General features: G+C 42.1%; 1 protein-coding gene across 2 annotated transcripts in view; it reads right to left on the bottom strand.

Annotated features, from left to right (window-relative positions):
* Positions 1-12302, bottom strand: part of LOC132311368 (xanthine dehydrogenase 1-like) — a 66189-nt gene that overhangs the window by 16014 nt on the left and 37873 nt on the right. Inside the window, exon 13 of one of the 2 annotated variants that reach the window (XM_059809260.1) lies at positions 10601-11098. The exons of the other annotated variant lie outside the window; for it this stretch is intronic. Within the exon in view, the coding sequence (XP_059665243.1) occupies positions 10616-11098 (483 nt within the window). The 3' untranslated portion in view covers positions 10601-10615. Of the gene's footprint in view, positions 1-10600; positions 11099-12302 lie in introns of those variants that run through there. 2 annotated transcript variants of the gene reach the window in all.

Here is a 12302-nt window from a genome sequence, read left to right on the forward strand (position 1 = left end):
TGAAGCAGAAGGGCAGCATAAGGGAGTATGTGAAGGAGTACTCCAACTTGATGCTGGAGATCCCAGAGATGCCAGAGCGGCAACGTGTGTGCTTGTTCATTGATGGGCTGCAGTCTTGGGTGGCCATGGAGCTAAGGAGGAGGGAGCCTAGAGACTTGGCATCCGCAATGGCTATAGCGGAGCGCCTCAAAGACTTTAGGCGCGATGACAAGAGGGCCACGTCTCCCAAGAGGGACCACGGCAAAGGTGGGGGAGACCGGCGCTTCAAGAAACTGGGCTCGCCCAAGTCTAGCGATGATGAGCACAGCGATGAGGAGAGACGCCCACGCCATGATAAAGGTAAGGACCATGGAGAGAGGTCTAAGGCTAGTGGCAAAGGGGAGCGCCGCGATAAGGGCAAGTGGGAGCCGAAGTGCTACTTGTGCGAAGGGCCGCACATATTGCGACACTGCCCCAACAAGAAGACCATGAGCGCCCTTGTGAAGGATAAGGGCAAGGGCAGGGTGGACGATGCGGGCAGCGATGAAGATAGGTGCATGGGGGCTATGCAAATGCTGAGTAGCATGGCGCATGACACCAAGAAGAAGGGCAAGGCAAAGAAGGTAGCTGGGGTGCGCTATGTGGATGCGCAGGTTGGTGGCAAAGCCGTGCAAGCGTTGGTAGACACGGGTGCTACACACAACTTCATTACCCCGGAGGAGGCGCAACGACTTGGCTTGGAGATGCGCAAGACGGAGGGCTGGATCAAGGCCGTCAACTCCGAGGAGGCACGCGTGAGTAGAGTGTGCAAGGAGGTGGAGCTATGCATGCAAGGATGGAAGGGCAAGGCTGACTTCCAAGTTGCGGAGATGGACGACCACGACATGGTGCTGGGGCTAGAGTTCATGGACAGGAACAACGCCGCGCCACTACCATGCCTTGGTGCGTTGATGATACTTGGAGGCGAGGAAGGCAAGGCCGCATGCATGGTGCCGCTCGTGGGCAGGAAGGAGAGTCCAGAGGTGGCAGTCAACACGATGGAGCTCGCGAGGACTTCACATCTCCCGAAGGGCGCTCGTACGTTTGGGCCAAGGACATATGCGCAAGTGCTGATGACCTGCGAGAGGCTGGGTCAGCTGAAGAAACCGTGACGAGGGCGTCACGGAAATGGGTGGGGGAGAATGTCACGCCCCGCCTATGGAGGTTGTGCCACGCAGGCGACACGCAGACGCTGAGGAGGACGCTGCATGGCAACTGCATGGCAAGTGGAGTTTCTAGAGTCTTCCGGAATAGTCTAGAGTTATGTGGAAGATTCTAGAAATGTGTAGAAATGTGTAGAAGTGTGTGGAAGGTTCTAGAGTTCTCCAGAGTTGTGTGGAGTAGTATGGAGAATTCTAGAATGTTATAGATACTAGTAGATAAGTATGGAAGTGTGAAGAAGGTGGGAGAAGATTCTAGATAATCAATCTCCACCGTTGGTTAGAATGCATCCTAACCGTCCATTAGGGATGGAGATGCCTATAAATAGAGGTAGGACTTCATTTTGTAGGAAACAAGTCCTAGAGTGAGTCTTGAGAGCCTTGTAGAGAGCTTGAGTGTTAGCCTTGTACAAAGCATTCTTTGAAGTAATAGAAGTGTTCTTTCCTTGCCAACTTAAGTGCCTTAGTGTGTGTGAGTGTGCAAGCCAGGTGAGGAGAGGGCGAGGGCAACTACAACACTAGTAAGCGCACGAGGGGAGTGTGTTGGCTAAGGTGTGCACGGGAGTTAGGCTGACCAAGTACTTGCGAGAGTGAAAGCAACGTCTTGGTGCCGCACGGGAGCAGCTAGAGTGGTACTGAAACTCTAAGCCCGTGACATTATGCTCACCCCATTATTTTTAACATTTTTCAGGATATAGAAAAGAGGCGGCGAACGATGATCCACCACAAGTTTAGACGAGCTTGGGGATCTATTTTATTTTTGCTATCTTTTGTATTAGAACTTTGATATATATTTTGTAAATGTAATCTTAAATATTTTGGGAAACTTTAGTTTAGTTGATATAACGTTATAAGTTATAGACTTTAAAATTTTAGCTACAATTATGGACTGTAATTTGAAATAATGGATGTGTCCCTTGTTTGGATGAGATGGAGGAACGAGACTTTTGTATGTATGTAACCATTTTGGGAATGTAATATAATATCTAAATTGTGCGTCGGGACAGGATAAGTTGGATTTAAGGCTCAGTGAAGCCATTGCATTTATTTTTTTGTATTTCTACAGGTTATTGAGGGACATTTTATGCGGAGGTCATGCCGAAATTTTTATAGATTTTTATTATTATTTTGGCATCTTTTCGGGTCGTTACAAGTTTCCTTATTTTGAGCAGTTTTCTTATTTTCATCGGCTTTCCTTCTTGAGCAGTTTTCTGTTTTGGTTTTATTTATATTTGGTAGTTACCTAATATAAAGCTAGGTTTGGGGAGAAAGAAATTCTATATAAAGCCTAGTAATTTCTAGGGTTCAATCAGTTTTAGTTGAAAAGATTATTTTTACAGCACATAAAATTTGCTTTGCAATTTCTCCTTTTCTCTTGCATAGGTATTTTTCTATTTCGTTTCAAAATCGCTATGAAATTAATTTGATTGTCTCCTCTCGGTACGGCGGCATCAGTTTGGTATCGGAGCTTTGGTTCAGCTTTCCAGCTGCTCAATCATGCCTCCACGACAACAACAGAGAGGAGGAAATCATAGGATGCAAAATTTGGCTGAACCCTTACCCAAGCAACACGAAAGCAAGATAGAGTTTTTGTGGAGACAAGTTAAGCTGTTGACTCAACTATTGGGTCAACCTGTTGTCAACGCACTGGTTGATGACAATGTTTTGGTGGATGATGATGTGTCAAGACACCGAGACTATTGCGAAAAATTCATTCTATTTTTCGCATCGCCATAGATCACTCGACAAGCAGACTGATCGTTGTTGGCCGACAAATATCAATTTTCAGATTTCAGATTTTTATGAAGAAGATTTTTTGAATCCTTTTTGCAGCAATACAACACCTAAACCAACACCTATTCTACTTGATGAAAGTTGTTGAGATGGTGAGTTTACGGAGGAAATTCTTGAATTGGTAGGAAATTTTGATGGAGAAGAAAAACAACTTTTGACCTAGGAAGATGATGCAACCCCAATGGTCAAGCCAAAATATGATGATTACCCGGAGGAAGAGGATGACATCATATATGGAGATTGTTCAAAATCATGAGAGAGAGAGAGAGCAGACATATTTCTGTATGTTTCACTCTTAACCTAATAAGCCTATGTAGGCTTATATAAAGGATACAAGATATACTTAACAACACAAGGGCCCTACCAACTATATGTAATCACATAATGACCCAACATATATATATATATATATATATATATATATATATATATAACATTCTAACACTCCCCCTCAAGTTGGAGAATATATATCAAATAATCCCAGCTTGGAACAGATAGTTCTTAACTGGTTATGACCCAGTGCTTTGGTAAACATATAAGCTAATTGATCTTCAGACTTCACGAAGGGAGTAGAGATGCTTCCATGTAATATTTTTTCTCGAATGAAGTGACAATCAACTTCAATATGTTTTGTCCTCTCATGAAACACAGGATTTGATGCAATGTGAACTGCTGCTTGATTATCACAGAACAATGGAGTAGAAGCTTCAACTGTCAACCCAAGCTCTTTTAGAAAATGTTGTATCCATGTCAACTCACTAGTGGTTTGGGCCATTGCCCTGTACTCAGCTTCAGCACTAGATTGAGCTACCACCGTTTGCTTTTTACTTCACCATGTAACAAGATTTCCTCCTACAAATGTGCAGTAGCCTATAGTAGATCTCCTATCTGAAAGAAAACCAGCCCAGTCGGCATCTGTAAAACCTTCCACCCTGAGATGACCATTTGATTTATATAGTAACCAAAAACCTAGAGCTTGCTTGAGATATCGGATAATCCGAAGAACAGCAATCCAATGTGGCATTCTAGGGGCTCCCATGAACTGACTTACAACACTAACTGCATATGAAATATCAGGTCGAGTGGTAGTGAGATAAATTAATTTCCCAACAAGGCGACGAAATCTGCACGTGTCATTAAATAAATCACCCTCATCAGACACAAGTTTTGTATTTGAATCCATACGAGCATCAACCGGACGACCACCCAACATACCTGTTTCTTCTAATAAGTCCAACACATATTTTCGTTGGGATAAATTTATACCCTTCTTGGATCTAGCAACTTCAATACCCAAGAAATACCTAAGTTTACCCAAGTCTTTAGTGTGGAATCGATATTGTAGAAACAACTTCAACTTAGCAATGCCTTCAGAATCATCACCTGTGACCACAATATCATCTACATACGCCACAAGAAATATGAAGCCAGCTCTAGTGTGCTGGTGAAATACCGAATGGTCGGTCTGACATCTGTTAAGACCAAATTTTAATGCCGCCTCAGAGAATTTTCCAAACCAAGCCCGTGGAGATTGTTTCAATCCATACAGGGCCATTTTAAGGCGACAAACAGTGTGAAGATACTCCCCTTGAGCAACCAAGCCAGGTGGTTGCTCCATATAAACCTCTTCTGCTTAGTCACCAAGCAGAAAGGCATTTTTAAAGTCTAACTGAAACAGATGCCAATGTCCATTAGCAGCAAGAGAAATCAAAACACGAATAGAAGAAATCTTAGCAACGGGGGCAAACGTCTCATCATAGTCAATACCATAAGTCTGGGTATAACCTTTGGCAACAAGACGTGCTTTTAAACGCTCAACGGACCCATCTGGAAGATACTTCATAGTATATACCTAGCGACAACCAACAGGTTTGGCAACTGGAGGTAATGGAACAAGATTCCACGTGTCATTTTGATGCAAAGCATCCATTTCATCTTGTATTGCTTTCCTCCAGCCCGAATCAGACAAAGCATCCTGCACAGTCTTAGGAACAAATATAGTAGACAACTGAGATAAAAAACATAAGAAGGATGGCGATAAGGAATTATAAGAGACATAATGAGCAATGGGATGATTAGTGACACAAGAGCGAGTACCTTTACAAAGTGCAATAGGCAAGGAATCAGACACAGCGGATGGTGTTGGATCCAAAGACTCTGAAGACGACGGAGGAGGCATGACAGCAGACGACTTTGGTCTTCGAGTGTACACGTGTTACGGGGCAGGCGAAGGAGATCTAGGTTGAAGAGAAAGTGATGGAAGAAGAACCGCAAGAAGAGGCAACTCAGGAGTGATATCAAGAAGTGAATCAATATCTGAAAAATATGGGATGGACTCACAAAAAGTTACATCCGCGCTAATAAAGTACCGTTGAGAAACAGGACTATAGCAGCGATAACCTTTATGAGAACGAGAGTATCCAAGAAATACACACTTTGTGGCATGTGGGTCTAGTTTATCAAAACCAGGACCAAGATTGTGGACATAACATACACATCCAAAAAATCTAGGAGTAAGAGAAAACAAGGGAGAATCAGGAAATAAAATAGAATGTGGAGATTTGCCATCTAATACAGATGACAGCATATGGTTAATAAGATGACAGTTAGTAAGAACAGCATCACCCCAAAACCGTTAAGGCATTCGCATATGAAACAAAAGAGCACGGGTTACTTTTAAGAGGTGTCGATTCTTACGTTCTGCAACTCCATTTTGTTGAGGAGTATAAACACATGAATTTTGATGAATAATTCATTTATCACTAAGATATGTATCAAAGGGGGTTGAAGAATATTCCTTAGCATTACCAAAACGTAGAATATGAATTGGGAATCCAAACTGAAATTTGATTTCTTTTCGAAATTTTTGAAAAATTAGAAATAACTCAGAACGATCTTTCATTAAAAAAAAAACCAAGTCAGGCGAGAATAATCATCCACAAATGTCACAAAATAATGAAATTTATTGATTGAAGAATGCTTTATTGGACCCCATACATCTGAATGAACCAAATGAAATGGACTAGAGACACGATTATTAACCCTAAACTTGAAAGACACGCGATGGTGCTTACTAAGTTGACAAACTTCACATGACAAGAATTTCAAATGACTAAGACTAGGAACTTGACGCTGCAAAACTTGAAGTGACAGGTGACTAAGACGACAGTGCCACTGGAATGAAGACAGAGAAGACTGAAGAGCCACAGGATAAGGTTCCAAATCAAAGTAATATAAGCCATCAGCTTCATGCCCCGTACCAATCGTCTTCTTCGTCTTGAGATCCTGAAACACACAAGTAGGATAAAATGTAAAAGAGCACTGGAGAGATTTAGTAAGCTTACTGATAGACATTAAATTAAAGGGAAACTAAGGAACATATAAAATAGACAAGAGAGACAAGGAATCACTAAGTTGAGTAGTCCCCAAACCTAAAACCTTAGTGGATGAACCATTAGCAGGAGTAACACTTTGAGAAAGAGGTACATAATTGAAGTCAGATAGAAGAGAAGAACATCCAATCATATGATCGGATGCTCCAGTGTCTATGATCCAAGGACTGCGAGTGGAAGACAATAGACGTGTGTGCAGTACCTGACTGAGCAAATGTAGTCGTGGCTACGTGGTGAGATCCAGAAGCAACATCATTCGGAGAGGAAGAAACTTGATTTGCATAACTAGATGGTTTGTCATCCCAACAAAAATTCACAGTATGATTAGAAAGGCCACAATGAGTACATTTTCGTGATTCCCTGCAACGGCCACGTCCTCCCCATGAATCACGACAACCACGTGTGGAGCGTCCCCCACAACCTCCACGGTAAGCATTATGTTCACCCTTTGAAACTACCAATGCTGAACGCTCACCACTCTGCCCATTATTCAAATTTAAGGTGTCACTTGCAAGTGTAGCGCGCTGAAGTCAAGAAAACACATCGGTAAGAGATGGAAGTGTGGGACTGCCCATAATCTGTGCACGAAGAGACTCATATGCTGACGACAAACCAGTAAGAAAACGGACAACATTAAAGTCCTCGCATTGTTGTTGCATACTTCGAACATCAACAGTAATGGGCTGATACATATTCAGCTCCTCACAGACTCCCATAACTTTGGAATAATACTCTTCTATACTGTGATTACCTTGTTCAAGATTGAAGTACTGCTTACAGAGCTCATAAACACAGGTGATATTACCTGTCCCAGAATACAATTGCTTCAATCTGTCCCATATCTCCTTGGCAGTATCCAAATAAAGTAAAGTTGAACGAATTTGGCGTTCAATACTGTTATACATCTTAAAGATGATCTAAGCATCGTCCTTTTCCCATGCATCAAAAGAAGCATTAGTTTTCTTGAGTTTTTCTTTAGTCAGATGAGTACCAAGACCTTTACCTTTGAGAAAAATTGCAACAAATTTAGCCCACAGTATGTAATTCTTCACATCGAGTTTAACTGAAGTCATGGGAGAATGAAAACTGGATGTGGGAGAAAACAAATCTGAATTGGACGTCATGTTGAACCCAGCAAAACAGAGAAAAAAAAAAAATGCAGAATCTGTATTCTGGCCGAACTTGGAAAACGTGTCAGAACTGGGCAAACGGGCCGGATCTGGTCAGCCAGGCTGGATCCGGAAAAACGAACCGGACCTGGAAAGCGAAACGGATCCTGAAAAACCGGATCTGGGCAAACGGGTCGGATCTGTGCTATCCCGGTTTTTAGTAAACCAGGGTTGGAATAGTTATCCCAAGTTTAGTAAACCAGGGTTGGAATAGCATAACCGTGTAGCCAAACACGGGTCTTCTTCTTCACACCTTCACAAATGCCGATGAACAATGCAGCAGAGACGACGGCAACCCAGTCACAAGCAACTGCCGAATCAATAAGCAGCGACCTCTGCAACTTTCGGCCAAAAAACGCGAATCGATGAACCTCACCTCTGCAAATCAAGACGGTAGATGTCGGCGAGCTCGCTGACAACCAAAGAGGAGCTGTCAGCGACGACGAACGAGGCTTTCAAATCTGCCGACGACGAATGAGGAGCTGTCGGCGACAACGAACGAGCAGAGACACCAACACCACAATCGCGATTCTGATCTTATACAAGAACAACAAAAAGTAACTTGGTAAAATTGGCATACTCAATTTGAGAGCCTGACTATCATTATATACAAGCGGAAAATTACAAATATAGAAAAGAGAATAAAATCAAATCAAAATAAAGAGAATAAAATAAAATCAAATCAAATCAGAATAAAAATAAAATCCCTAAAAATTAGCCTATATTGAAGACCCAATAAATCTGCCATAATCTTTGAGTCAACTTATAGATAAGATTTCCAACACTCCCCCTCAAGCTGGAGCAAATATGTTGACTAAGCCCAGCTTGACGATGGAAGACTGGAGAAGAGAAGGCCCAACAGACTTTGTGAACACATCTGCAGTCTATTCTGAAGAAGGAACAAAAATAGGATTAATGATACCCAATCGAACCTAATCTCGAATAAAGTGAATGTCTAACTCAACATGTTTCGACCTTTCATGTAAAACAGAATCAGAAGCAAGCATAATGGCTGATTTATTGTCACAAAACAGCCTTGAAGAACCATTCTGCACAAGACCCAACTCTCCCAAAATTGATTGAAGCCAAAGGAGCTCACAAGTACCTTGAGCCATAGCTCGGTATTCAGCTTCAGCAGAGGATCTAGAAACAACAGCCTGCTTCTTACTCTTCCATGATATGAGATGATTACCATAGAAACTACAGAAGCCAAAGGTAGAACGTCTATCTGTCTTACATCCAGCATAGTCTGCATCAGTAAAGCATGAGAGTCCAGACTGATTTCCTGAGGCATAGAACAGACCAAGACCAGGGCACGACTTAAGATACCTCAAAATATAGTAGACTGCATCCATATGAGCTGAGCGAGGGGCATGCATGAATTGACTAATCACACTGACAGCAAATGTCAAATCGGGCCTTGTGTTAGTCAAGTAGATAAGACGACCTACTAATCACACTGATAGCAAATGTCAAATCGGGCCTTGTGTTGGTCAAGTAGATAAGACGACCTACTAAACGTTGATACACGGATGGATCTGGAAGTAATTCCCCTGACTCAACAGAGAGTTTAAGATTGGGGTCCATAGGAGTGGAAGCGGGTCGACACCCAAGCATACCAGTATCTTAAAGAAGATCCAAAATATATTTTCTTTGAGATAAAGAAATTCCACGGCGGGATCTAGCAACCTCAATTCCAAGAAAATATCGAAGAGGACCTAAGTCCTTCACATCAAAGGACTTTTGAAGATGAAGTTTCGCCTGAGCAATCCCTGAAGCATCATCACCTGTGATAATGATATCATCCACATATACCAATAACATAATGCAACGACCATCAGAGCGACGTTGAATAAAACAAGTATGGTCTGAGTGGCAGCGCACAAAGCCCATGGATAAAACAACATTGCTGAAACGACTAAACCAAGCTCTAGGAGATTGCTTCAGACCATAAGCCTTTCGCCACCAACCGAGCCTTATACCGATCAATAGAACCATCGGCTAAGTACTTCACATTAAAGACCCACTTGCAGCCAACCGTTTTCTCCCCAGAAGGTAAAGCAACAAGTTCCCATGTATTATTATGGTGTATAGCATCCATTTCTGTTGTCATGGCAGACACCCAATTGGGATCCTGGAGGGCTTCTGACACAGATCGAGGAATAGAAACGGTCCCAATCTTGCCCAAGAAGGATTTATATGCACCTGAAAGACCATCATAGGAGACATACTGGGAAATAGGGTGGTTAGTGCTACTAGAAAAACCATACCAATTAGGAGGATGACGATCACAGGTAGGATAACGGGAGGTACGCTCAAGAATTGTAGGAGCAATAGGAGAAGGAGAGTTACCTGGACCTGGTTCTGAAGATGATTTTGGCAGGGGAGGTTGAGTGCGATGGCGACGAGAGTAGACCTGCAAAGGTGGAGGGGAACCCTGCATAGATGGAGAAGGAGATTCCAGGACAGTGTGATTTTCAAAGAGAGGAACAGGACGGGCAATAGGAGAAATTTCCTTCTCCAGATCACAAGAGAGAGAATCATGTACCACAGAATTAGTACTATAAAAAAGTACAGTTTCATGAAATGTCACATCAAGAGAATGATACATATGTTTGGTCACAGGATCATAACAACGATAGCCCTTTGACATAACAGAATACCCCAAGAAAATACACCTAATAGATTTATCATCAAGTTTATGACGAGAAGGACTACGGTTATGAACAAAACAAGTACAGCCAAAAACACGAGGCAGAAGGTGAAACAATGTATAATCAGGCTGGAGAATCTGAAGGGGTGCCTTACCACCCAAAACTCGACTGGGAGTACAATTAATCAGAAAAGCAGCTGTAAGAACAGCCATGTGCCAATAGAATTTAGGCACATGCATACCACTCAGAAGACATCGGACCACAGACATAAGATGATGGTTTTTGCGTTCAGCCACGCCATTTTGCTCAGGAGTATAGGGGCAAGTGAGTTGATGTAAAATCCCCTTTTTATTAAGTTCAGACCGGAACTCATTCGAAACATATTCTCGTCCATTATCAGAACGAATATTACGGACAACAATGTTATACTAGGTTTTGATCATTTGAAGAAATTGGGTAAATAAAAGAAACACATCAGATTTCTTTTTCAATAAATAAACCCAAGTACAACGAGAATAATCATCAATAAATATCACATAATATCGATGTCCAGAGAAAGCAGTAACTGGGGAAGGGCCCCAGACATCAGAATGAATAAGATCAAACATACTAGGAGCACGACTTATATGAGAAATATAGCTAGTTCTATTATGTTTAGAAAGCTCACAAACTTCACATTGAAACTTATGGTCCTTACATGCTTTATTTAACGAAGGAAACAATAGACATAGATATTGAAAGTTTACATGCCCCAAACGTGCATGCCACAAACTAAAAGTGCGAAAAGAAACATCATAAACACTAGAAGTAGGTAGGACAGAAGCTTGAAGACTCGTTCCTGGTGGTTCCCCGAAGTAGTAAAGCCCATCACGCTCATAACCCCTGCCAAAAATCCTCTTCGAACAAAGGTCCTGCAACAAATAGTGATCTGGTAAGAATATAACTACACATTGGAGGTTTTTTGCAAGCCGGCTAACAGATAAAAGGTTAAAGGCAAATTTAGGTACATGAAGGACAGATGAAAGAGTAATATCAGAAGACAGACAAACATCACCCTTACTGTGAATGTAAGATGTAGAGTCATCCGCAAGATACACAGATTGGGTAACAAGTATGACATTAGAAGAAAAAACTGATAACTCACCAGTCATGTGATCATTGGCCCCATAATCCAGAACCCAAGTGGGCTGCTTGGCCTTAACATGAAATGCAGTAGGAGTGCCTGTAGCAATAGTTGCAGTGGGAGCAGTTGAAGGAGTACTAACTCTAGAAGCAAGGGAGCCAAGCTGGTCTTGGATATGCCCAATCTGAGACTGAAGCTGGCTCAGTCCAGGAAATACAGTAGATCCACCAATAGTAATAGGAGTTTCTGCAACAGCCGCAGTACGAAACGGACCAGTTCCAGATAAACAGTTCCTAGAAAATTTTTGCTTCAGTTCAGGATGAAGTTTGAAGCAACGAGCCTTAACATGTCCAACCCCTCCACAATGGTGACAAATAATCTGACCTCTAGAAACTCGTGATCCAAAGTTGGCTGCAAAAGCCATACTATCCCCAGCAGGCTCAGACACTGGTACAGGAACAATTGAGGGCTGAATTAAATGGTGTCTGCGTGCTTCACCATCAACAGTAGCAAAGGCTTCCAACAGGGATGGCATTGGTGATGCATTCAAGATCTGAGACTTTAGCGGTTCAAATTCTGGGCGTAATCCCATCAAAAACTGATAGGTATGCTGACGATCAAGACGTTTGACAAGAAGAGAGGCTACCTCAGAAGGAAATTCACTGAGAGGCTCATATTGAGCTAGTTCCTCCCAACGAGATCTCAAATACCCAAAATAATCAGTTACAGACAAATTCAGGCCTTTCTGCGAGGCCTTAGCAATATCTTGATATAATTCAAAAATACGAGCATCATTCCTAGAATGAGCATACATTTGATTCAAAGCAGTCCACAAGTCATTAACAGAGTCATAAAACATGAATATATTATAAATGCGTTCTTCCATAGAATTAAACATCCATCCTAAAATGGTGCAATTGTCCATATCCCACTGAGCATATTTAGGATCTTTAATATCTGGCCTATTTTCAGTACCCAAAATCCACCCTGAT

The sequence above is a fragment of the Cornus florida genome, unplaced genomic scaffold (genome assembly GCF_030987335.1).
Source record: "Cornus florida cultivar Cherokee Brave unplaced genomic scaffold, ASM3098733v1 CherokeeBrave_3.0.0_Hap2_Chr06, whole genome shotgun sequence".
Lineage (NCBI taxonomy): Eukaryota > Viridiplantae > Streptophyta > Magnoliopsida > Cornales > Cornaceae > Cornus > Cornus florida.